General features: G+C 43.5%; 1 protein-coding gene across 1 annotated transcript; it reads right to left on the bottom strand.

The window, feature by feature from the left end:
• Nucleotides 1–507: 507 nt before the first annotated feature.
• Nucleotides 508–27,951, bottom strand: pinx1 (PIN2 (TERF1) interacting telomerase inhibitor 1). The gene is made up of 8 exons (XM_054761588.1): nucleotides 27,919–27,951; nucleotides 27,413–27,479; nucleotides 26,780–26,889; nucleotides 25,927–26,019; nucleotides 24,586–24,667; nucleotides 24,310–24,399; nucleotides 16,193–16,275; nucleotides 508–1,770 (listed from the first exon to the last, which is right to left on the bottom strand). The coding sequence occupies exons 2-8, from the start codon at nucleotides 27,429–27,431 to the stop codon at nucleotides 1,192–1,194; spliced, it is 1,056 nt and encodes a 351-aa protein (XP_054617563.1). The 5' UTR covers nucleotides 27,432–27,479; nucleotides 27,919–27,951; the 3' UTR covers nucleotides 508–1,191.

Here is a 27,951-nt window from a genome sequence, read left to right as displayed (position 1 = left end):
CTTCTTCACAACTGACTTATCTCATAATTATAACTTATCTTGTCATTTCGACTTTTTATCTCTGAGTTTTTTATCGCATAAGTCTGAATTTTTACCTCAGAATTTTGAGTTTTTATCTCATAAGTTAGAATTTGTATCTCTTATGACTTACCATTGGGAATTTTTTTCCCCAGAGGCAGATATGGACTTCCATCATTTTGTCACAAGAAAACAGTAAAAAAAAAGAAAAGAAAAGAAAAAAAAGACAAAAAGTTCATCCCAATGTATTGTTTTCTCATGAGACAATTGAATTTGAGGGAACATAAAGTTGAAGCCTGTGCTTTTTCTTATGAGAAATTTGGAATATTTCAACACACACATACTACATATAAAACATATGTCATCATTTCATGGAACAAGGGAACTAAAGAGAAAGCCGTGCTTTCTAGCCGCACTTGAAGGTACGTGAAGGTACGTGTGTTGGCAGATTAAGATCAGGAAAGGAAAATTATACTCATCGGTGGTTCCTTGATGCCACAAAAGATAACCCAATCAAGTCTTTTTATTTTTACACCAAACCTTTTCCTCATCTGACTCACACCCACACTGGTGGCTGCAGATGAACATGCTGACAGTTCAACATGCAGCTGAAGGAATCGCATCGTTACAAAAATGGGCTTTTACAGCACATTCATTGGTCCACTGGTCCACTTCATGAGGTACAGCTGCTTGTTGAAAGCAAACACTAAAAAGACAGCCAATCACAAGGCACGAGTGCACCAGCACACCCGCATTTATCTCCATGCAGGGCTAGCTATCACAAAAGGAAGCAGTGAGTGAAATGACTGGTGGGTGTGTTTGCTGTATTCACTTCATGAAAACCACAAATAAACATCAGTGGTCACTTGGATTTATTTTGTCTGCAGCTCACTCGTGTCCTAGTTTTGCCAAGTGGATGACATCGTTTAGACTAAACGTGTCAGATGCAAGCAGTTTCTAAATACAACTTCAATTCATGTGTCATGAAGTGTAAGAAAATCATTTGTCTCGTCCGGTGCTTGGAGTGGCCAAGAACTGCAGCTTAACCAGTGCTGCCCCTGCGGGAGGGAAAGAGAAGAGAAGAAAGAGAGGTACAGTACTGTGTCAAAATGTGATCAGCCCATTCATTGGCATAGATGCTCGCCCCCCCTTTGACAAAATGTCATCAATTCCTCACAAATCTTGCTTCTTTTTCTTGTGCTTTTTACATTTCTTCTCCGTTACCTCCAACACCTCGCTGCATTTTGCCACATTCAGGGCAGGTCCATTCAACATCTCGCCTTCCTTTTTGTGTTTTTTATGCTTCTTCTTGTTGTTCTTCTTGGGGGGAGGCCTCTCCTCCTCCTCACAGTCCTGCTCTACAGCCGTGCTGGAGTTTTCATTCAAAGCACCTTCAAGCTCCTCATTTTTCCTCTTTCTCTTCTTCTGCTTCGAAGGTTGTTGGTCCTCATCAGCTGCTTCTTCTGCAACAGGTGCATCGCAATAGACTTCCATCTCCTCTGCAGATTTCTTCTTCTTTTTCATCTTCTTTTTGGGCTCTTCGCTGGAAGCAGAGGCATCCTCACATGGTTGGTCCTCCACTGAGGAGGCGGCAGCGTCCTGGTTCCGGGCCACCTTCAACTGGGCCATTCTCTGCGCAAAGTACTCCTGCATGGTGAGGGTGCTGGTGACGGTGCGGGTGATGGCCTTCGGGTCAGGTTCACAAGGAGGAGCCTCGCCATTGTCGCTCTGAGAGTCTCTGCTGCTGCTCCCCTGCACGTGTGAGAAGATCATGCGACAGGCAATGGCTTCGTTAATGCGGCAAACAATGGCTTTTAAATGAGCGTCCATCGGCATGCAAAGATGAGGGAAGACGGATGATGATGCAACAATCTGTGTTCAAGCGTTTAAACGAAGAATCAGACCTACAGTATCTATGCAGCAAAACACTTGACTTTTTATCCACAAGTTAGCTTCTTTTTACGCTAGCGAGACAGGAAGATCAGCATGAAGCCAGACAGCAGTGTGACCAGGCAGGACTGCTATCAATAAATAAAAAAGCACATTCTGGGGACGGTGAAACCCAAACATGCAGCACACAGTCATGTGATCAGTCAGCCGTTTTCACCAGGTTATGTCATGCATCTCAAACCTGTGCTACTTGTTTTTGTAACGACCAACAAACAAAAGTGGTGGAAATAAGGCCCTTCAAGCATCCGAGCACTTTGTCACCAGCGCATAGCATGGACATTTTCATGGTTTTCATCCCCCTTCTTGGAGGTTCCACCGCCTAGGAAGAATCTCCAAGTTGTCTACTTTAACTGCACTTGTCCGACAGAGGCTGTGGCTCCCCAAAGCGCTACCGTGCACTTTTATCCATTTTCTACATGCTGTATAGGCTACACTGTAACGCCTAATAGGTGGTGCTCGGCCTACACACGACTTCTGTTCCGACGACGCCTTGTAGGTCGAACTTTAGTGTAAGGTGGAGCTCACACCTAAATCAACTCTTTCAGCCACAGAATGGCGACAAGCAACATTGCTGAACTGAACAAACGGTTTCTGCAAATATGGTGCCTCATGTAGTTTATACTTTACACCAGGAGGTGGCAGACATCTAACTTCAATCTCAGCAACAGTCTATGCAAACCCTGCGGAAATGGCGGCGTAGGCGGTACGATCTGCGGGAGAGGCATTTTTAATTGTGTGTAAATGTTTGGTTGTGAATACACCATAAACCCAGGACAACCTGCAGTGGTGGTTGGGGTGGGGGTGTTGCAACACTAGCATAGCTGTGTGAATGCTAACATTACACTCACGTTTTAACATCAAGTTCCATTCATTAAAAAAAAAAAAAAGATCAAACTTGCAGCTCCCACTGCTATTTTGCCATTCTGCTGAACCCGGTCTGTTGGGTCCAACCAGGATGGAGGACCAGTAGGAATCCTGCTATGGGATGGCTAAAGCTAAGACACACCAGCGCAGCGTGACTTTATGAAAAGTAGAACATGGTTAATTCACTCATTTGTCAAAATGGTACGGTGGAGGAATAAGTGTGGTCACTTAAATCAAATCAAGACCTTTGGGCTTCTCCCTGCACATTAAACATGGCCAACATAGTCTATTTGTCACCTCCCGCCCCTGACCCATTTGTCTCCATTTTCCTAATAGCCTACTCAATGCATAAATGATTTGTCCGCAAGACGAATACGCTACTTCCTCCTGAGGATCACCCTAAACAATGCAGCCCGAGCGAGGCCATTACCTCAGAGATGGCAGAGGGGATTGCCTTTTAAGAGACGAATTGAAAAATGTCGTGTTTTGTGTCGAGTCACCTCGCTGCTTGGCCTTAACGCTTTTACACGGTGATTATACGGCCTGACTCTCAATGCTGATTAGGATAGACAAGGTAAAGGATGGGCTGCTAACACAATATGTACATTCAAGCAGGCCTCAGGGAGTGAAGATCCCTACTGGACTTTAGGTTTATTTACTGTTACAACTACAAGTAGAAAGACCTCCACCAAGGTGGATTGTGGTCTGCATGGCAACACAACAACAGACTACATCATACAGTATGTATCCAAGCGTGTTTACTGAAAGCGTTTTTGTACTACCGTACTGATCCTAAAATGTCAAAGATTTTCCATGTTTGGAGACAAAATATTGAAGTTTTTTTTAAAGAAATAATTGGTAGGTTACAATAAAAAGAGACATCATATTTCACCATTATCTTAAAATTAGCATCATAACTCAGGAAGTGACAGGAAGAAAAGCTCTGGCGTTTGCGTGTATAAAGCGCTACACTTCGAGTATAAGGACCGGTCCACACGGGAATGCTCCTGGGTGGGTTTTTTTTGGCGGGTAACAATAATGGCGTCCACACTGTGTTGGATTAGCAAGCATTTGCAAACAGACAGGAACGGCTCACCGGGTAAAAACGTTGTAATCCATCAGGTACACCTACCTGTGGCACCGTAAACACACACACAGAACCACGTGGCACCAAAACTATAGAAGGACGATGACAGCCGTGGTCCGCTTTCCAGGGCCTGGCTTGTCTGGACTGACGACGACGTGAAATTATTTTGGACATTGAAGAGAATGTCCAAGTATTCAAATATCACGTTGGCGCCTCACTTCTGGTCATGTGACGGTGACATGTTCTTCAGAAAGTAGTGCTTTGCTTGTCTACAGGCGGTGTTACCACATTTTCTCCAATCTGGAAGCAGTTTCCATGTGGATGAAAGGCTGAAGCGATAAAATACTTTGCCGTTTTGACATGAAAACGTTCCGGTGTGGACAGCCACTAAGATGGGATGAAAATACCATCTTATATTTGGGTCAATATAGAAGAACTAAAGCCTTTTATAAATGCCTGAAAAAGATGGTGATTTGTCCACTTTGTTGACCAGTACTGCTATCGTACATGATGTCCACTGACATTGAATAGGTGGGACAAAGTTGACCCACCTTTAGTGGTAGTTTCAGTGCCTGTGTGTAAGGGTGTTCCACGTGTGACCGACACTAACATTGCTTGGACTTTTGTGCTGACAGTAGGGATGTGATTTCTGTGAGAAAGCGTGATCGGCTTATGCTGATAAAGGCCTTTAAAAGTCGATCACCAGTGGCTGGCACTACTGCAGCCTGTGGCGAGATGACCAACCTCTGCCAGCGGTGGAAGACACCGGGTTCGCCGACTGCTTTGTCACTTGGAGCCCACCTACGTCTGCATCTGACAGGATCGACGGGTGGTCATCAGGTTGCGTATGAGTTCCACCTCATCATCATCCTTACAATGTCTGGGTACTGTATGCTACTATACAATCTTTACCCTGGATGATGGTTGCAACTGAGACAAGTACACACAGAGTACTCTTGCACGTTCTTCATAGTTCCCAAGTGAGTCTCATGTCTATGTTTGTAAGCATGAAATGACGTAACACAAAATGCTGTAAACCTGTAATGATAATTCACATGTTTAGTTTTGCTCGGGTTGCTTGATGAAACCTACAAAGCTATTCATCTAAAAAGGGGCTAAAAACGCTCCTGGTAGTCAATACATCTCCATAAGGGACATCACCATTGTTTGATAAACTCATATTGATCAGGGTGGGAAAAAATAACTTGCTATAGATTACACACAAAACCTGATGCCAAAACAATTGAGGTATTGAGCTGTAGACAACACTAGGTGGAAAAAAATGAAGATGATTGAGGCAGAACTAAGTTTGAGCCACCTCAGAGCTTGAGTGGTGCTTCTACGGCCCGACCATTTAACTTTCCAAACTTCAGAGAAAATCTATACTGGCCGTTACTTCACACAATGGCCGAGCAGAGTGGAGACGGTGGCTTTAAAGCGAGCTGACAGCGCCAAACAACGTGTTAACTGGGATTTGGGGGAAGATGGCTGGGGGCCACTTTGCAACTGCCTGTGAAATTACTCTCTCGAGAGGGAGAGGGAGGAAGCCGGGAGGGCGAGTGAGCCGAGCCGCACAAAAGGAAAAGGTGAGTGGCTAAGAAACATCTTCATCAGGGGGAAAAGTGGCTGGAACTGAGTTTGTCGTTCTTGCTGGCTGCCCGCGGGAGGAACCAATGAAGGGCTGGAGATGCGACACACGTGGAGACGCAGCACAAAACACGCAGTCAGCATAACTGGCAGCCCGGTAGAGTCGCGTGGCCGGTGTTGATGGCAACATGTTACGAGGAAACACCTCAGCAACTCAGTTTGGGGATCGTGTTTCCTCCTTTTACAAGGTCCACTGGTTTTTCTAACATGTAATTATTTGTAATCTGACCGTTAGCAACACGCAAACAATGCAACATGAGTTGAAAGAAAACTAATTGTGAGCGGTCTGCAAATTCTTTTGCAACAGCAGACCTGTCAACCGTGACGACATTTACTCCCTCTGGGGGGCCACTTAGATGCTTTTCTAATTTTGTACAATGGCTGAAAAAACCCCAAACCCATTTCAAGAAAAAGCTTTGTGTCATTAGTATCATTTCAATTTTTTTATAGCAATTTTAGTTCAATTTTATTTCAACAATTTGCTGCGGACCATTTCAAAAACAAGCCATGTGCCGCAAACGGCTGCATGTTAGACACCCCTCCTTTTGTAGCTCCTCGTCAGGGTTGGCGTGACATCAGCTCTCTAAGCAACCACAAGTCTCACTGACTAGCTAGCTTGTTTGCGCCCTTTGTCACGAGCAAATCTTTTTTTATTAATCATCCACATTTTTAATATATTGGGCAGGGAGCAACACCATATAAATCCTTCCAAGTTTACATACGGCATTTTGGTTCAAATTAAAGCAATTATTGCAGGAATCTGAGTGTCCTTCTTGTGCAAACACCGTAAATTTTGTAAAATTTCAGCATTAAAATATGTTTTTGCCTAAATTGTAATGAAGCTCAGGCACACTAATTTAGTCAAATGTATTTATTAAAAAGAGCTTGATCAACCACAAAATCTCAATAAAACAGTGCATTAATTTAGAATAAATCCAATTTTTCTGCTATACATGGAACCCTGCAAAATTCCAAATTGCTCCTTTAAAAATCATATGCAACTTTAAATGTTTCTTATCCTGTGCAAACCCTAACCTGGAATGTACTGCGTGCCAAAGTCAGAAAACCACAATCCCTGGTTGGAGCACATGGAGGGTGAGTAGTGGAAAGGTTGGGGGGGGGGGCATAGAAAGCACCTATGTCACAGCATCTCCTCCTCCTCGGCCCAGAACCCCAGGAAAAGGATGCGCTCAGTGAGCTGTGTGCACTTCTGAGATAAGGTTCCTTCGGCAGAGGAGCGGCCTGGTTTGCTATCGGGCCCTTCCTGCGCTGCACTCTCCCCAGGTGGGGGTGGAGGGGAACACAGAGAGGGCTTGCCGAGGGTCCCAGTGTAAAAAAAAAAAAAAAAAAACATTCAACAGGCCACCTCCTTCAAGACGCTCCAGTTTTCTCTCTCGCCGCTAATGAAGGCTGTGGAAAGCCAGCGGGCATGTGCCAAGACTCCCAGGCCAGACGGTGCATTTGAGGAGGAGGCGGCAACGGGCCAGGAGAAGGATGCTTTGCATGGTGCTGCATTTGGTTCACTGCACTTCAGGGCAAACTTTACCCGACAAAATTGCACAAGGCTGAAAAAATTTCTTTCAGAGGAGGCTGAAGTGTTGAAAGAAGACTCACGTCTACCATCAATGAAAGTGCATTACTGTCCTGACTTTTAAGTGTCGTCAAAAGCCATAAAAGTGCTAAAGAAACGGTAGGATTAAGGACCAGCCAGAGGCTATCCAAACGGCAAAGTATTTTATCGCTTCAGCCGTTCTTCCACACGAAAACGGAGTTCCAGGTGATCTGAAACGGTATTCTTTGAAGACAGCTTCCAGAGTGGGAAAATCTGAAAGCGGCGGCTTGTCCTTTCCGTGTAGACAAGCAACCCACTTCTTTCAGAAAACGACGCCGTCACCAACCCGTCGCCGTCATGTGACCGGATGTGAGCTCTGACGACAAGCCAACAAAATATCTGAATATTCTGACTGCAACCATTTACTAATCCAGCAACTGTGTGGACGCAAATTTTCATCAAACTGCCAAAATAAAAACCCCAGGAATGTTTCCTTGTGGACGGGGCCTAACGTGCTTCTTTCTGATCCACTCCTTTGTTGCCATGGCTCTATGTTTTGGGTCACGGTCAAGCTAAAAGAACTGTCCACGACCCATTTCCATTCTCATCCAAGATTTCTATGGTATATGGCCCCGTCCAGCAGCCCCTCATGCGGTGATGTAAAAAGGCCAAAAAAAAGGCCAAAGAAAAGGCGGAACAGAGTACAGACTTCATGCATGACAGGTTCCACTGTACCTCACATTAAAGCTGATTCTTCAGTTGTTGTCAAACTGGACAAAAGTTGCATGAAAGATGAAAAATATGGATGATCTCCACCTCTTCGACATGCTTCACGGCCACTCTGCTGCTTCTTGTTAGCTTTAGTTTCTCGTTTGTCCACGGGGGTTCGGGTTTTAGTTGTGTGTTTTTTCTCGTTCAGGGGTATCAGTGAGGTGGGTTGGCCTGTTCGCCTCAGTCCTTTTGTTGTTTGGGCCGGTGCATCAGGACCTTTTCTTTGCGCACGAGAGGGTTTTTTTGGTCATCTCTTTTTAGTTTATTCATTAATAAAACTTGGGTGACTTGATTTTCCCGCCTCCTGTGTCCTCATCAAATATGTTATGTTCCTCAGGGTCGTAACAATGAATTTCAATAAATCCGATGTAAAGTCTCGTTCCTTTTCAAAATCACTTCCTAGTTTCCACGGTAATTAGACCTTGATGAAGCTGCAGTTGCTCATTTATTTACTCGGTGGGGGGTGGGGGGTGGGGTGGGAATGCCTGTTTGCAATACTTCCTGTTATTTTTTCCAATAATTTCCAGCCAATATCGGTTGGGTCCGTAATTGCGCAAGGGTGCCCTCATTGTCCTGCCACAATAATAAATTTGGCAATACTCGAGGTCTATGGATCAGGGCCTGATTAGCCAGCTGTCTCTCCCTGATGAGAGCACGGGTCCAGGAGCCCATCCTTCATGGGCCTGATGTGGGCGGACAGAAAAACAGGTGGCTGCCTTACTGGCTGGTAAATAAGCCAAAAGCCTTTGCTTCGCCATCAATAACTCTGCGGCAATGTCACTGCCCCTGAAGTGGCACTAATACTTGGGGGTTCTACAAACCTGTTAAGACAAAATAAATGGGTGTTCAAGTATTGCACTTTACACCCAGAAAACAAGCAAGAGTGTTTATCATAGCTAAACAAATGAAGACGGCATTATGCACACGGCCCGACTGCCTCTGCCTCCTTTTTGCACAACATTGCCCTGCCGACGACGCCCACCCCAAACCCGCGAAGGGACGACATATTACTTTCCTCGGCTGTGATTTATTCAAGTCGGTGATTAAAGCGTAGAGGGCAGTTAGCAGCAGACGCTAATTAGCCTCGCTGTGCAATTTTATACTTTAACTCAGACACGCAAACCTTGTTTTTTTTTCCCCCCTCCCCACCAGTGCTAATCTGTAAGTGTCAGCGAGACGGTATGGCCTGGAGGGAGCTGCCAGGGAGCTAGGTGGTAAAGGTGCAGTGCTTGTCATTTGGCGGGGTGTTGATGTTTTTTGGCGCTACGAGCAAAAAAAAAAAAAAAAAAAAAAAAAAAAAAAAAAAGGGCCTCAAGAAAAAAGGGAAAGGTTAAGCCTTCAATTAGATGTTATCTGAGAGTGAATTAGAGTGCCTCCATCTCACTTTAAGCGTGACGCCCTGCTCCAGTGCATCGGGCCGTGCAATTGCCATGGTGCTGCTTTATTTCACCTGGCAACACATCAACCACTATTTCCATAAATTCTTCCACAAAGACCAAAACATGTATGACAAACACATGATTAATATTAGACACATCAACAGCTGCATTGCAACTAACTGACTAAATGTCCAACCTTTCATCGGGGCTCCTACAGATTTGACATTTGAAAACGCCATACTTTTTCCAGAGCCAGTAAAGACGTGTATCATTAGAGCTGCTAATTCAGCCATGAGTCCATGATTGATTATCCAATTAATCCACAACTATTTTGGTATTCCATTCATGGTTGTTTGATTTACAAATGTAAATATCCTTGGATTTCAGCCTCTCAAATGTGAATATTCTTACATTTCCTTAGTCATTCATGAAAGCAGACCTATTATCTTGGTGTTTTAGGCAAAACAGGATATTCACACACATCAGCTTTGACTTTGGAAAACAGTGATAGGCATTGTCACCTCTTTTCTGATATGTTGCGAACCAACGCACTCACTGTTTGTGTTTGGTTCATATTGGTTTGGTCCGTCTGGGCCTAACCAACCAACACCTTGATCAATCGAAACTACAAACTTCAGATTAATCAACCAAGGAAATAATCCCTACTATCATGTAAAAAAATGATGGAATTCATCGTTTCTTTTCATTATCCTGAGTATGAGTGCCATTATGTCACCACAAACATTTCCAGGAGATTATAGCTGGGTAAAGTAGCTCATACAAAGGCTTGGAGGAGGGTAAGAACAGACGGCTGGCCATTCAACGTATCAATCTTCCCAAACGTGTTCCGGGATGCGTCGGCCACTTTGATCTCACACAAAACATCTTAGTTGCCTTAGAAAAAGAGATCCATCCATTTAGGTTTTCAGTTATTCATCATTTTATCTTTTAGAAACTAGAACAGTGGTAACAGTCTTGACCACTGTATGCAGTCTTTCAAATGAGTAAAATTGACGAGGGGGTTCATAAAATATCAATATGATGCCAAACTATACCTGGCTATAATAGATTAAAAATAGACTTACATGCTTTTCAGTTTATTGTATATATATATATATCATTTAATTGGACAATTGGTTTTTACATTCTATGCATCAAACAGAGCTGCAAAACTAATTTTGTTGCACTGAACTGTAAAAATGGCAATAAAAGGTATTCTGTTTTATCATAAAAAGTGCATGTTATGGTGGCTCCAAATATTGTATGTAACATTGAACTTTCTTGGCCAAGACCACTGGGCATTATGTTTTACAATTGATGTTACGTCATATTATGACTTATATATTTTAGTTAGGACTCAAATTTCTAATTTGTGTCCGAGTTGAAAATGTTTTTCTATTGAGATTCAGCTTAAAAAAAAAAAAAAGCTGATTTTCTATGATACGCAATCAGCAAATTAGCACAAAGTAAACACATTGGTTCCCTGGCGTCGAGATGACGCTGGGCCCCCCTAAACTAGGCCTTGTATTCCTTAAGGTGTTGGTACCGGAGGGAGCCCCCCCGCAGCTGACGTGCAATCCTTCATGTGGAGGAAGCGTGGGCAGCAGACACTCGCAACAGGTGCCCCCCGACGAAGGTCCCACTCTCAGCCCTTTGTGGCCCAGCAGGCGTGGGAGTGGGAGAGGGCACGGGGGTCACGCTGACCTGAGATGGCGGAGCAGTGCACGGAGTGTCTGACTCAAAGAGGTCCAAAACAAGGAGGGTGCCAATTTGTGATTTTTCTTCTTTTAATCACTTGAAGAAGGAATGGACATTTTGTTGCATGGCCTCAAATAATTACATTTTTAATCATTTAATTCTACTTAATAATACATTTAGTCATAATTTTGGTGAAATATTAAATCACATCTATCATGTAGTTATTTCTAAACCAGAGAAATTAAATGAAAAAAAACAAAAGAAAAAGCGCTTTAGCATGACTAATACATTTAAATAAACAAAATAAGAATAAATACAATTTAAGTAAATCAAGGATTACAATTACCAGATATCAATATTAGTCCTGTTTTATAGCTGACGTGTGAGAATTATGCCATCAAATACACGACACATCGAGAATCGGTGGTTGGGCAAATAAAACTGTGGCTCGTTTCCACCTTTCAACTGAGCTGGCGCTTTTAAAAAATGACTAACTTTTGTTGATGTATGAATCGGCGGGGAGTCTATTTATCAGCGGGGCCCCTGCGCTCGCCCGCCTGGGTCCCTCAAGTCACAAGCCGCCTTGCTCCCCTTTGACTGATTAATTAGCCAATCAGAGGACATTTTTCACTAGGCGGCAGAATGCTTTATTTCAGCTAATGCTGGGCTTTGGAGCCGGGGGCGCGCTGGAGCCTCGTCGGCTTTTTCGGCCGGCTTGAGTGGACCGGGCAGAGGGGGGCCAAGGAGATAAATCAAGCCGGGCGGCAGCTTCCTTGCGGCTCCTCTAACTAAACCCCTCGAGGAGGGCAAGGAGGGCCGGTGGAGCCGGAGGTGAGCGGTGAGGGGAGGGACGCGGGACGGCCAGGGGCGCTGCTCGCCCGCTGATAAGCGCGGGGAGACTGCCAGATCGCCTTCATTTAAAAAGTGGCCGCCTCTTTCTGATACCTCAGCAGCCTGTCGTTTGTCATGTGGTGAGTAATTGTGTTGAGGAGGCAGGAGACGGGGAGGTGGAGGCGTGCGAGCGTGGGACGGGTGATGGATAGTGGAGGGGGCCGGATGGACAAATGCCGTTATGACGCATACGTTTCCCATTGACTACATGGAAAAAAGTGGCAGCCATTCACATATCACATCTTGTAATGCTGCTAAATAAGGATGGTATCATCGATTAAGAACTGATTATCCATTCATCAAGCAACGGAGGTAAAAGGCAGTGGCACAGGTCGACCGCAACAACTGATTGATTGATTAACTATGCAGAAAGTTAACAAAGAAAGTGCATCACAAGCCCATCTGTTGTGCTAAATTGTACATTTATGGACAAAGTTAGTGTATATGCATACTTGCACACAAATATGCATTCTTTAGTTCTTAAATTTAGGGGTGCACGATAATTTAGGGGTGCCGATATGAGGAAATTATGACGTCATACCAATGAAATTTAAAATTGCTCGGACAACCAATAATTTAAAAGAACAAAAACCAAAAAAAACACTCCAATGAGGTGAGATGACCCACACACTGCGGGTGAGCAGTGTTTGCAGGCGGGGGACGAGTAAAAGAGACACGCATGCAATTGGCGATATCGTGATGCCGGCAAAATGGCAGAATTAATTTTCATTTATTGTATGATTCATGTATTTATTATCATTCCAGGCCTAGTGCCCAGGTTTTTTTCCCTGAATGAGAAATATTGTCACATTTTAATCTCACGAGACTTTGTGACGCCGCATATCTCACAATTTGGTGCTAAAGCATATTAGGGTTGGTGATATCGTGGCATCCTCGGTAAAAACAGCATGGCAGCCTATTTTTTTTGGAAAATCGGGATTGAGATTGGACCTGATTTGAACAATGGTGGAGCTGTACTGGTGGTTATAGATTAGACGCAAAATGTGCAATTATGTGTCAAATGTGTCAAAATGCTGGCAATGAATGCTTGCGCAGTTAGCGAAATTCCACAGGAATAGTCACAGCAGTGCATGATACGCTGCGAGGCCGCTCTATAAACAGAATCTTCCAGTTGTTATTTTTGATACCGCTCAATCTCATTACATTCTGCAGCTGTTCCTAATGAATTGCCCTGCAAGTGTTTGTCGCTACGTCCGTCTATAGCCTTTGATGAAGAGAGGCATGCGAGGCAGCTATGTGCCTGTTTGTGTGTGTGTGTGTGTGTGTGTGTGTGTGTGTGTGTTTCGGGGGAGCGTTGCAAGCAGCGATAAGAGGTGAACAGGAAGCACGGCAGAGGAAGGAAAACCCCAGCGGTGGGCGAGTGGAAAGGCGGCTGCAGAGAGACAGCAGTGGGCGGCTGGATGAAGTGCTTGATGATTCATGTGGGGACCCAAAGAAGCCGACCCAGATTTGGTCTCCTGGTGTCACCTTGTCTGGATGCAGATAGGCGATAACGCCAAAGCTCATGGATGTCCATACGCAGAGTGTTTAAATATGTGAAATAGCACACTGGCTTGGGGGGAGCAGAACTTGCACAATAGCTACAGCTTCTTTGGGCCATCATGCACTTTCGCTCTTCCGAACAAGGCTCAGACAACGCTGGGCTCCGACGCAGGGCCTTGTGGGAGACCATTGTAATTGTGTAGAATGTTTTCGATATGGTCAATGGAGTCCCTCCTGGCCAAAAAATAACAAGCCATAACCAAACGATTAGGAGAGAGAACGTTTGTGCTTGTTGCCTGAATATCCAGTGTTAATCAGCCGGGGAGCCGCCGCCATTGTCATGCGGCGGCTCGATACCCTCAGGAGTCAGGAGTCGAGTGTTTTGTTTTTTTTTTGCCATCTTCAGAATTTATAGATCTTCCATTGCCAAATTCTTCAAGCCAAATGTTGGTGATGACTGACAAAGAAGACAAAAGGATTTTTGTATTTGTGTGTGCCTTGGTTCCTGTGGGGGGGTGTGATGTCCACAAAAGTTATGTTTCAGTAGCAGCTGCAGTATGTTTACTTACATGATGAGGTGTTTTAATGAAAATGCATGAGCAGGGGTGGATATAGATGAAAGTGACCTTGGCGGAGGTTGCATTCTACCGAGTAGCCATTCTGGTTGATGGTGGCAGGATCCTAAATCGCCTTATTCTTTTTTTTTTTTTTTTTTTTTTTTTAAATGGGGCTCGAGTTTGGTTCATGTGCAAAAAGGCTCTGTGCTGGCAAAGACATGGCATTTACTTTGAATATTTTGACCCTAAATGTGCAATAATCTGCTTAAAATATGGCACTATGCAGGCCAAACTAAATGATTTATCCTTGCAGTTTCCAGTGTTATGCAGGAATAGCCACCGTAGTGCAGGGCTGTTTTCATTGAGGGCCACTTCTAACTGCTAATATATTTGAATATTTAACAATACAAACTCATGACTTTATTACATATGCACTTGGATTTTTTTTACAAACAAATTGGTGGATAACCTGAGTTTGACAAGCAGTCATTCAAGTATTTATATTTGATCATCCTGGGATGTCTTGTTGCATGATTAGATAACATTTAAGTTTAGAGGAAGTGCACACAGTACAATTATTCTGTCAAAATGAAAGAATACATTTACAAGGAAAAAGGTGAAGTGCATTATTGACACACATAAAAGATGTGGCGGGCCACATCTGGCCCCAGGGCCTTGAGTTTAACACATGCAATAGTGCATCATACTGTATGCTGTTTAACTCATTCAATACCAAAAACATATTTATACGTTTTTATGAACCCGAGCGGCCGATCCCAAAGACGTTACGTCTTTTACATTTTTTTGTGCAAGAGTAAAAAGAGGTGATGACGGAAGTGGACGCTAAAAGATGCCACTTTAAGAGCGGTTTTAAGCCATAAAAACAGCCCCAAGGTGGCAGAAGTGCATTTGATAAGTGCTCGGCAAGGATCTTTTGCATGTAAATACACACTGGGACACTCGGGCAGACGGAGTAAGCTTGTTCACATTCCTGAAAGACACCAGTCGCCTCGTCAGATCAGCAAACTTCATGGGACAAATACCAAAATTGTTTATAGAATTTTGGATTCCAGCAACGACCCCTTAAAAATGGCCAAGAGCCGCCACAAAAGTATTTTGCCAGCGTCATCATGTTTAGAGTTCATATTTTCTGCAGAACTAGCCACAGTTTCCCTTTGACTTTAATAACGACCGTCGGCACATCGACGTCGGGGGGGGGGCACTTGAAGACAGAAGTGTGACAGTGGTGGGGTTGGTTCAGAGTGCAAATCCTTTAACTGGATTTCACTGCTCTCACCACCACCAGCGGCCTGGCTGGCAACGCTAAAAAGCCGCACGCTGTGACGAGGCTAATCTGGGGCCATGGGGCTGGCTCATGAGCCAAACACTTGAGTGTAGCCTCACCGCCGGAGGTCCTACAGGGTAATTACCACGAAAACGTCATATTGGGTCATCAAAATATGGACATCTGGCCTCGCTTGGAGAAACAATTTAAGTAAAGTTAAGCGGATTAGGAATACACAAATGTTGTGTCCAACAAGATGATTTGAGCATTGTCTAACGCAGGGGTGTCCAAACTTTTTTCATCAAGAGCCGCATACTAAAAAAGGACAAGCCACTTTGATATTTTACATTTTGTACACCCACCCATGTAGATATGCTCAAATGTTATCAACACTGAAGAGAAAACAGGCTGCATCTCATCTTAGCAGAAACTTTTTCTCCTTCATTACCAGTTTTTCCCCCCCCAATATTTCACTTTTTCTTGTAATGTTCAGACTTTATTCCCATGTATTGACTTTATCCTCGTATTATAACCGTTTTCCCCAACCTAATTTCACCAGAAATGCAACTTTATTCTGGTTCACAAAAAATAACTTTAGAAAATATATATATATATATACATATTTTTTTAACCTATTTCAGTTTTATTACTTTAATTAATGAATAAATTAAAATGTATAATTTTCAAAATAATTTTAATTACGTTTTTTTTCATCCGACTATTCTTGTTAAATTACGACTTTTTTGCCCGAAATGTTATGATTTACGGCTCCTGATGTCGCCTCCCATTTTTTTGATTAATTGTATTTTTAGAATGTGCCATCAGCCAATTAGAATAAAAATGAAAAAACACTTGAATGGCCCCCGGGCCGCACTTGGGACACTCCTGGTCTAATAAGTGCCATCTTTCTCCAAAATTTAACTTTCAAATGCATGCTCTTAATGAAGGGTAATATTTGACACTTTGAGGCGCTGGAGGTGTACGTCTTACCTGCTCAGGGTGTTTGGCAGATTTTGCTCTCTTTCCAAAGACACAGTTGAGGTCCGTTACACTTCGGGAGGAAAGGTCCTTCCCTAAAACAATAGAATTGTTCATTAAAGCTAGGTGGATTTTATACATTCTTAACCCCACAAATAGGGCTTTCAGCGTCGTCATCGCGATGTCCATGTATGCAATAGTCACCTTGGCGGTGCTGTGATGTTGGATGCAAATGAACTGGGATGTCACGGGACAAGACGATACATGAGATTTTAACATTACTTTTAAGAAAAGTACAATAAAAAAATAACTAATTTCATTTCCACTACATTACTTTGCATTGCGCGTCACAAGGCTACACCCCTCTGCACTGTGTGTGTATGCTAGCTGCCCCGCCTTCACCCATCGAGACAAAGAGACTGTATGACTGACAAAAGGGTTCACTCGATTCATGCCCTTGTTCTTTGGAACGAGCACACCAAGGTGCTGAAACCAATGCACAAAGTGAACCCTCTTCCTGCCTGTTTGGAGGCAGGAGACGAGGAAAACAGACACGCACGCACGCAGCAAAACCCCAGAAAATACGTCTACAGTCAAAACATGTCAAGTTAGTTAGTTAGTTAGCCTGTCATGGCTCATAACGCAATTCAAGCGTGATTCTGATACTATTAAAGAGACGTGTGGTATCTTAGCTTAATTTCAACTCTCAGTTCATTTGGAGATGTTACTACATCCTGTATGAGTATATATATATATATATATATATATATATATATATATATATATATATATATATTCTAATCCTGTCATTTTCTTCACCTATTGCTCGCTTCTTCAATAAAACACAGCAAAAATGGGCATATTTCACACAGTGGCAAACAGTGATTAATCATGATGAATTTATTAGAAAACTGATTAACTTGATTAAAAATTGTCATCATCCATCCATCTTCTACAGCTTATCCGAGATGGGGTGGCGGGGGCAGCAGCCTAAGCAGGGAGGCCACTTCGTCCAGCTCCTCCCGGCGGATCCCGAGGCATTCCCAGGCCAGTTGGGAGACATGGTCTCTCCAACGTGTCCTGGGTCTTCCCCGAGGCCTTTTACCGATTAGACTTGCCAGAACACCTCCCCGGGGAGGCATTCGGGAAATTGTAATCATTTGACAACCCTAATTATGAAATGTATTATGTACTGAACAATACTGATAACATAAGAAGGTGGGGGTAAGTGATGCACCCCATGTGGCTTTTACGCGTTACATATCCCGTTTGAGGATGGGAAGGGCAGAAGGACGACGTCAACCAGCGTGGCTGTCGCCAACGTGGAATTGTAAAAATGCAGACATGTCAAGTGTGTGTACGAGGTGGGGTGGGGGCAGTTCCAAACTGAAGAAAGGGGAGCTTGCTTCTGTCTCCAGAGGATAAAACGGCAAAGAAAAATAAACTGGCGACGAGTTGGGCCACGCCACGCCACGCCTCCATTCTCCCATTTTCAGGCCGGGCCTCAAAGACTCCTGGAGCACACACACCGGGCCGTCTCGGGCCCCGGGTCCTGTTCGTACAGCTGCATCCTCTTCCTTCAGTGCGCCTCTGATAACATTTGGTTATTTATTGCTCCACAACCTCTATCTCCCTGCCCACTCTTGGCTTTTGGAAGTCGCTGCACATGCAGGTCTGAGAAAGCTGAACCAAGAAAGCAACTTAAAATAAATAGGAAAGGGGGGGGGGGGGGGGGGGGGGGGGGGGGGGGGGGGGGGCAACGGTCCTATGCTGGACATAGGTCAAACGTCCAGTGTGACCTTTTGGAGGTTTCCAAGAGGAAGAACCTGTCAAAAAATGGCAGGCTTTCAGGTGAAAGTGCAAATAATGTTGTGATAAAAAAGCCCACTTTTCCTTTTAGCGTTCAAAAGGTGGGCGAGAGCCTGATGAGGCAGAAGGGGAGTGTGTTATTCAACACAAGGTGGTTTCCAAGGACACGGTGCAAATGGCAACAACTCATAGTTGTGATAAGCAGTCCAACCGGACCAAAACATCACTGTGGGTCTCACTCACTTGTTTTTAAAAAGCAAGGTGAGACAATTAACCACTTTGAATGTACACGCGATTCAATATGACCCGTCCACACGCACACACCAGGTATGCAGCCATGACACGTGATAGATGGAGCTCGCAATTAAAACTGGCTTACTAGTTTTTTGGTAGTCTCTCTCCCTCCCCCAAACAAAGGCCGTCAATCCTCGGCACTGGCAGTGAGAGGGCCAGCATGAACAGGAAGTCGATTAAAAGCAGCCCCCAGTAAGTGGGAGGGAGATCTTTGGAAGCTTCACTGATAAATGCAGTAATTGCTGGGACTGGCATCACAAATCATAGCAATGCTCATGTGCATGTTCCCTCTAGTGGCTATGAGCAGCATAGGGATGACTTGAATTTTGCCTGGACGTGTCGTAAGATTCAGGCAATGCCATGGCATCCTTTGCACATCATGGCTTTCCATTATTTCAGAATTAGCATCAGCTAATGTTTGAGCTGGCCACAAGGTGGCCACACAGCCAGGACATCTGGAAGATCTGAATAAACATGGCAATGTAACTAGCAACTTTTTTTTGCCCATCATCCTTTTGTCCATCATTTCTGTGCATTCTGACGATAGAAAAAACGATAAAAAGAGACAGCTCATTAGTGCACGTACGCAGGTACATGTCATCATGAATGTACCTGTTACCACATGCTCACAGCATGGATGGAAAACCTTGCTGCAGATGTTTTAATAGCGGGCTTTGTAGGCGGCATAGGTGGATCCCATCATGTGCAGTAAAAGAGACATCTCGAGCCGTCTCTTTTATCTGTTTTTATATCTTTAGAGCACACAGAAACGCTAAAGATGTGTTCACGTGGCCAGGACGACCCAAATGACTAAATACGCCACTGTTCGCAGCGCGATGTAGCGAGAGACGACCGTATTCCTGTTTTATAACAAATCAAGGACAACATTATGTGCAATTGAACAGGTTGATTATTGCTGTAGCATTGCCATTCAGTATTTCCAAATGCAAAGTGTGATGTAGTTCCAAAGCAAAATGCAAGTTGTCCAACAGAATAACTGTCACACAAAGACAATTTCAAATGCTTGCCTCTCAGCATTCACATTCATTGAATTGCATCATGAAAGAATCATGCATTAAGAAAAAAAAGCGCACAGAAACGTGCACAACTTTACACACAGCCACACCATCACCTTCTTAATCCCATCAAACGTGCAAATGGGTTGAGTAGTTTTTCCATAATCACGCTGACTAACGAACGTCAAGGAAAACAAGCTCCTTGGCAGAGGTAATTGACTGCTTGGCCTGCGCATGGTGACAACATGGGCGTGCACGCGTTAGGGAATGGCAAGTTGTACTTGACTTTCCCAACCTCCCCATAATGAGCTTAGCAGCGATAAGTCTATTAGCGAGCCTCAACTTGGCAACAGCTCCAAAGGGCGGCGAGTGTTCGGGGACAGGCATGCGAGCGGGCGTGGTGGGGTTGGTGGCTTCCGGGTAACGTTGCATTTCCCGTATCCAGACTCCGCAAACTACAAAGGAAAGTAATTATGCTCTTACACTGTAATTAATTGTGTAAATTTGACTTTTCTAAGTTATGTGTCGTGAAGGGCCATCAACTATATTTTTGTGCAGAAAGGAAACACCTAACAGCAGAAGAGAGCTGCCGAGTTTGTAATTACGTTACGAAGACATGCGAGAGGAGCAAGCATCCCTTTGGTTGCCTGAAAACTGGTCCCGACGCAAAAGCAGAAGAGAGTTGAACAGCATTCCGCTGCCAAAGACAGGTCTGCAACTGGCAAACAGGCTGGAGACTGGCGTACTTGTGAACGCACCCTGCCTAAATTTCCCATCAAGCATCTTTCCCGTCCTCCAAGGAAGATGGAAATCTTTGACAGACACCAAAAAGTCAGGTGCTTCGCCCCCCCCCCTATTTTTTTTGTTTTGATGTGTCCAAACAGCTGCTGAAGAGAAGTGAATGGATTTCATCTCAATAGTCTCAGCCTTTAATAGCTGATGACTGGCTTGGGTGGCTGGGGTGCGAGTATGTCCCGGGGCAAAGACAATGAAAGAGTCAACACGAATGTCCAACTGAACATACTCATTCATCACTGGTCAAAACTCATGAGAAAGGCATTGTTAGAGCCACTTATCACTGTGCTATTTTAAGGGCTCCAAAGGAGGGCGGGGACAGGTGGGGGGCCCACAACTTGATGCAGTGTGGAAAAGGGAGCTGGAATAACATATTAGCTGGTTAGTTTGGCGGCCATGCTTCCCCGGGTCTGGAGTTGACCCGGCACAGGTAGCAAACATCCTGATACGCTCTTATCAGGGGGGGTCATCTGCTATGTCCACATAAATGGACAAGCCAGATGCCCCAAACAGGAAGCAGGAAGTGGCTGCTGAATGACGTAGAGATCGTCCAGATGTTTACCAAACTAAGTGATCGCTGATGAATTACTTTAACAAATGTCATTAGCCGGCTGGCGCGCTTGCATTTCCTGCCAAGAAAAATGCGAGGAGAGTTCTGCATGTTAAAATGCAACAACCATCATTTTGTTGCTTTTTCTTTCGCTATTCACCACCTTTGAATGAAAAAGATGTCATGTGAGACTTTAGCACACCTCAAGCAAGCTCAGTTAAGCTAGACCAGGGGTGTCAAACTCCCTTTGGTCTGCGGGCCAAATACAGCTTAATTTGAGATCAAGCGGGCCGGACCAGTAAACTCATTGCAAAATTACATAGAACTAACAATAAGCCCACTTTTTTCCTTTGTATTAGTCACTAATACTAATAATTAGTGCAAAGAATGAGTAAATTATCAAAATGTTTATTAACAGAATTTTCCTTTTACATTATGAACAATATATTATGAACAAGAGAATAACATAAGAACATAAATAAAGTATGTGCAATTTTAACAACCCTTTTACACAGTTAAACATATATTTAAGTGTGTTGTACATAAAACTGATCACAGAAATAGTAACAATGTTCCAAAAACATTTAGTACCAGCCTTGTGGAACTTAAAAACACTGTTTTTCAACATCTGGAAAGCAATTTGAACAAATGAATAACTTTCACAGAAATTATTCGTCTTGCTTGGAATTTGCCCCTGAAACTTGACATCGTTTATCCTGCACAAGTGCATCAATATGAGGCATCATGTCCTGAGAAGCAGCCAATTTCAGAATCTCATTCAAATGCTTATGTGTGAGCTTTGAGCGCAGCTTTGTTTTATTAATGTTCATTAGTGAGAAAACTTGCTCACAAAGGTAGGTTGTCCCAAACATGGACAATGTTTTAGCAGCTAGTGCTGTCAATGTGGGATAGCCTGGTAGGAGGTACTTGTAAAACGTGTCCAAGCTTACAGAGGCAAATCTGTCCTTCAGTTCTACATCACACTGCAAATCAATGATTTCAAGTTGCATGGCAACGGGCAAATCAGAAGCTTTGACTGTGAATGGTGAGCGAAAAACTGCAAAATCTGTTTCGAGTTCGCTAAAAACCTGAAATCTTTTCTCAAACTCCATCAACAGCCCTGAAATCTTCTCTTTGTACCGTTTCACGTCAGAATTAACGCTTGCTGCGCACATATCTTTTAAACAGGGAAAATGAGCAGGGTCACCGCTTGCCACCTGCGTCTCCCATAACCCGAGCTTTAACTTGAATGCACGTATGCTGTCATAATACTGTGTTACGATTTTTTTGCGTCCCTGCAACATTTTGTTAAGAATATTCAAGTGCTCAGTGATGTCAACCATAAATGCAAGGTCCTGCAGCCACAGATGGCACTGTAATTCCTTAACAGGTTTACCTTTTTTCTCCATGAATTGTCCGATTTCATCACGTAAATCAAAGAAGCGCTTTAGCACAGCACCTCTGCTTAACCATCGTACGTTCGTGTGATAAGGCACACCATGGATAATGTTACAGTCACTGAGAAAGCTGTCAAATTGACGATGATTGAGACCTCTGGCTCGGATGAAATTAACAGTTCGGACAACCACCTCCATGACGTGATCCATTCTTAGCGATTTGCTGCATAATGCCTCCTGATGCAAAATGCAATGAAATGTCCAAAAATTACCTCCCCCATTTGCGGCTTGTACTTTATCTCTGAACTTTGTTACAACACCTGCCTTTTTACCGATCATTGACGGCGCACCATCAGTAGCCAGGCTTACGGCGCGTGACCAGTCCGCTCCGACTCTGTCCAGCGCTCCAACGACGGAGCTGAAAATGTCCTCAGCTGTTGTGGTGTCGATCATCGGCACCAGCTCGAGAAACTCCTCTGTGACATTCAAAGTCTTGTCAACTCCACGAATGAATATGGCCAGTTGAGCGACGTCCGTGATATCAGTACTCTCATCAATCGCAACAGAAAATGCCACAAATGACCCCACTTTGCGTTTTAGTTGGTGGTCCAAATCTGCAGAGAGTTCCGAAATCCTGTCTGCCACGGTATTTCTTGTCAAGCTTATATTGGCGAAAGCATGTCGCTTCTCAGGACACACAATTTCAGCAGCCGTCAGCAAGCAGTTTTTGATGAACTCTCCATCACTGTACGGCTTTGATGCCATTGCTATTTGGCTCGCAATTAGGTAGCTGGCTTTCACCGCAGCATCACTGGCTTCTCGGCTCCGGGTGAAAACAGATTGCTGTTTCTTCAGACGCGCCATCATTTCATTTACCTTCTGTTTTCTCAATTCTCCATGCAAACTGTTGTATTTTTCACCATGCTGAGTTTCGTAATGGCGCCGAATATTGTATTCTTTAAGCACCGAAACTTGCTGCTGGCACACCAGGCACACGGGTTTCCCATTCACCTCCGTGAACATATAAGAACATGTCCATTTTTCTTGAAAAGTCCGACACTCTGTGTCTACTTTTCTCCTTTTTGACAAAGACATTTTGCTGATGAGGGTGCGAGGCAAACGGAAAAGTAGATAATGCAATTGTCGCCAATAGACGCTGTACAGACGTTCAATTTTACCAGGTTAAGGTGGTCCTAGTTCCGCCGCAGTGTTGCTTTCATGTTGTCTGCACGTACTAAAACACTGCGCCCCCTAGCGGATAATACAAGAACTACAAATTTTAAAGAAAATTAATATTTTTTTTTATACAATGCAGCTTTCTTCCCCGGGCCGTACCAAACCACCAGACGGGCCGGATCCGGCCCGCGGGCCGTATGTTTGACACCCCTGAGCTAGACTGTAAGGTCGCCGTGCTTTTTCTTTGGCTATTTTGTGACCGTTACTGCCTCAACAGGGGGTGTATGTAAGAATGTAAAACAAGTATGGCTGCCAAATGATTACAAATCAGATTAATCAGGTTTCTAATTAATTATGATTAATCACCATTTCAAATTGTGTGAGAAATATGCCCGAAATGAACAAAAAATGTAAGACTTCACCACAAACAAACTCATGAGGTTTGCCATCATTTTTCAGCATAGTGAACTTTGAAGTAGCCTAAACCTTAATTAAGTATTGGCGGTTCAACAAATGAGTAGATTAGCATGCTGTGACAACAATGTCTGTGATCCTAACGTTACCATCCAAGCTGCTGCTGCACTAAACCCCCAGCCCGCCCCTTCATCTCAAGCGTCTGCCCTATAAAATATGACCCAGTGTTTGCTCATTTTGCTCTCCAGTCATCCTTAAACACCACGTTCCTCCTTGTGCCTATCACCCAGAAAATCTTCCCAATATGTAATGAATGTTTAAGGTTACGTCATCTCAAATAACCTCCCCTAGCAGTGACCCGGGCCAAGTGACCTTGAGCAGGCTGACAGATCTCTGATCAGCGTCCTGAGCTGTGAGCCATGCAAAGAGGGCTCAGCGAGGGGTGAGGGAGGATATCTGGCCTGGATGGCATCAAAGTTAATAAAGCTGCGAGAAAATACCAAAGTGCAGCCAAAACCTTTTTTTTTTTTTTTAAATCCCTTTTAAGTAGAAGACTATATGAGGTTTTGGGATGCTAGTAGCCACATTTATTTCAGGCAATTACTGAGAACGAGAATGGGGGAAGTTATAAATTGTCAATTCTGGCAGTACCATATATCTCTTAGTTGTGAAACTCACCTTTTGCAAATTTCATGTAATGGACTCGCTTTTTGGAGGTCTTGGACTTCTCTTCCAAGCTGAAACCTTTCTGCTCTTTTGGAAAAGTTTCTGCAAATAAAATGATAAAAGATGCATGAATAACCTCTCTGATCACAAACAACGTGCATCTGCTGCACTGCAGCACCCTCTACTGTCCCCAAGTGGTAGCGCTAACATAGCAAAACTCCTATGATGTCAACCAACGCAAATACAAGATGGAAAAAGGTCACTAAATATACGATATATATTAATTACCAGTGCTGTTGCTTTGGCCATGGCAGCTGTTTAGCTCAGCAAGAAGGTCGTTGAAATCATCCTGGTGAGCGATCCAGTTATCCTAGGCACACAGCAGAAAACAAATCACTTGCAAATGTAGGCATGCACTTACAGTCTAAAAATAATAAATGATGGCTGTTTCCTGGTTGACTACAGCCTGTTAGTCAAACAATATAAAAGCATAAGTTATATGTAGCATTCTGATCACTAGGCAGCAGTAATGTTAGCGTGTTGTTAGGTTACATGACCTTTCACACTGCATGGAGACTGGCTACTGAGCCAGCAGAGCCGAGCAGGCATGCCATGGACATGCCGCAGCTGAGATCTCCTCTCATTTCGTGTGGAAGTGGTAAGTTTTTGGCTTCTTTGTCCTTCTTCCCCACTCCGTTTGAAACACTTACGTTTAGAATAAGTCAACTGGAGAGGCTAACTAGTAAGCTCGGTAGTTTGCGATGTGATGTAAACAAAAAAGTAACAGGAATGTAAAAGTGACAACAGGGGTGTTATTTCATGTCTACAGGGTTCTAATAATGTTAAACCCCATATTTAGAAAGCCAAACAGGTTTTCTAAGCTCCAACTACAAAAGCATTCAGTTCATTAATATTGAATCCTACTGCGCAGAAATTCACTTATCGCGGTCGGGTCTAGAACCAATTAAAAGCGATAATCGAGAGACGACTGCAATATGATAGTTAAACTGGGTAGTTACAGAATCAGATTAATATGTGAATACAGAGGTGACCTTTCAATCTGTACAGGAAGGCACCGTTGACATAAATTACGTTTGCATGCAGATATACAGTTATGGCAATAACCTCAACAAAAGGTCATCAAATACTTCAAGGAAAACTGCACTTAAAAAAAAAAAACATTTGCTCATCAACCACAATCCCAACGGACAAACAAAAACACAACAGCAGTAGCGGCAGCTCCAATATGTAGCCTTACCTAGTGAGTGTGTGGTGAAGCTAGTCGCTAGCCGGCTAGTAGCTAGCCAGTGTGGTGTGGCAAGGTGTCACTACGCCCACAAAGTAGTTCTTCAGCATGACAATGTTAATAATAATAATAATAATTTTGTCACTGTAGCTTGGTTAATATGCAGGTCACATTATGTAAATGGAGCATTGTTGACAGTTTGTGGAGATTTTTCGGAAGGCTTTATAGGCGGAATAGCTGCATCCCATCACGTGCATTGTTAGTTGCCTCTTTTTATAGCTTTAGAACGCAGAGAAAAGAGAAAGACCTGTGTGTTCATGTCTCACATAAGGATTGTGGATGATGGGCAAAATAAAAAAAGTGCACTTCTCCTTTAAGCTCACCTCTTGGCTTGCACTGGCTCCAAGACCATGGTGGTTGTTTTTAATTTTCACTTTGATGTGGTCAGTGGCTCCTTGTTCACTTTTGCCAAGGCCCTGCATATGATAGAGGGGTCAAGTCACATATTTCATACTCATTTTGTCTATACAGTGGAGCCACGCCGATTCGCATTTCAGGATTCGTGGCACGTGGCATTCGTGACTGTTTGACAGGCAAGGTGCAGTGAGGTTACTCTAAGACAGGGGTCACCAAGGTTTGTCCTTGTGAGAGCTACTTTTACAAAATGAAAATGGCCAAGACCTACTCATTTTTGTAACATTTCTTTTCAGAGCTTATTTTAAACCCAAACAAAGCGAATATGCTTGTTTTACCAGAACATGAACAAAATGCTGGTGTCCACAACTCACATGTTGTATTTCACAATGCATTTCTTTCTAGTGTTCTCACATTATTAACTGAACACCTGAATGAAAAGCAGGCTTGCGGGCACCACGTTGGTGACCTCTGCTCTAAGACATCACAGGAATTACAAGAGGCGAGCAGCGTGGATATTGTAGACGCGTCACACCACTGCTTGCCGCTTCAGAGGAAACTGGCGCACAAAAGGAAGCTAAAGGCTAGACCGTGACTCCAATAACATCCGTTCTCTTATCCATGTCTTACATTATCATTCAATAACATACATTGAAGTGTGTGAGGATTACTATAGAGATATGCCAAAAATATTCGCGGGGGTCACTTTCTGAGACCCCTGCTAGACACTTGATGTCAGGTAGGTGTCAGTTACCTTCTGCAGTAGAGTAAACAAAGACCCATGGCCACACTACAGGAGGGAATAGTACTTTAAACACACACCTTTCCTTTGGACCAGCCCATTCGCTCCATGAGCTTCTGGCCAATCTTGGAGTTGTCATTGCTCCAGGCACTGTTCCTTGGATCAACTGACCACTTCTGTTTCCTCCGGGCTGGAAAAGAGAAGTACTGTTGAAAAAGGAAGCAACTCCTAATCGGGGAAACCGGTCACAATCTGACACTGAATGGTGGCCCAAGCTAGCTTGTTAGGCAAACACACAATTGTAAACATTGTGTACGTCCATGTTTACACATGGATTGGCTTTAAATGCCACGACTACACAACAATATTACTAAACATAAAGAGGTAGGTCACTGGCACGAAAAAACAAAGCAAACACGTCTCGCTATAATGAAACTTGAAGTGACTAAAAGTATATTTTATGCTAAACAAAATAAACTCCTGACAATTAGCCCAAGTAAGTTCACATGACAACACGTGTGCTGACAGACTATGCTAAAGCTAACGTTGGCTACTCTAACTTTTATAGGTCCTATTTGACGGATAGTTTCACTGGCGACCGCTTTTACGGCGTTATTCTGGAGTTTGGACACACAAGACATTTATATACACGTCGTTAAAATGAAGGAAAAGGTCACATTTTTAAGAAAAAGGTGATTAAAAAAATGTCTTACGCTCGGCAAGCATGGACATGCTGGGAGGTCCTTCGTCGGCTTCTTCAGTAGGAGTCTGAGAAAATGCCTGACCAAAAAAAAACACAGGACGCTCCATTGGTTTTAAATTCTGCTTGTGTACTTAAAAATGTACTTCGTTTTCTTCTAGCATACATTTGAAAGTTATTTTTTTATGTCCACATTATCGTTCATAATATGTTTTCAATGCTTGTTATTTCATATACACTAGCAGCAGGGGACGCTGCGATCACGAGAAAAGCGCACCGATTTGTCAACACGTTGATTAAGTTTATTCAGCTTTATTTTAGTTGAGAAAGACATGACATTAAAAGGAACAATAATGAATTCTGCTTCTGATAGAAAGGGCAACTAATTGTTTGCTCTGGAAACTAAATAAAAAGAAACAGGGGTACTTTGTAGTACTTTGTAGTTTATTTAGTTTTCAAACACTCTGTAGTTATAGAGCTTTTTTTGTTATCACAAAGTTTGCAACAGTTTATCTTTACCTTTGAGGGTAATTTGCTGCCAGCTGAAGCCCA

The sequence above is a fragment of the Dunckerocampus dactyliophorus genome, chromosome 19 (assembly GCF_027744805.1).
Source record: "Dunckerocampus dactyliophorus isolate RoL2022-P2 chromosome 19, RoL_Ddac_1.1, whole genome shotgun sequence".
In the NCBI taxonomy this organism is placed as follows: Eukaryota; Metazoa; Chordata; class Actinopteri; order Syngnathiformes; family Syngnathidae; genus Dunckerocampus; species Dunckerocampus dactyliophorus.
The sequence above is the reverse complement of the archived record's forward strand: the minus strand, read 5'-3'. Positions and strand labels throughout refer to the sequence as shown.

What these genes read in the sequence shown, in the direction of transcription:
- pinx1 (XM_054761588.1), bottom strand. An exon ending in GAGCCAGTGCAAGCCAAGAG is followed by an intron (nt 24,668 to 25,926) that starts GTGAGCTTAAAG and finishes CTGTGTGCCTAG; the next exon opens with GATAACTGGATCGCTCACCA. An exon ending in TTACATGAAATTTGCAAAAG is followed by an intron (nt 16,276 to 24,309) that starts GTGAGTTTCACA and finishes CTATTGTTTTAG; the next exon opens with GGAAGGACCTTTCCTCCCGA.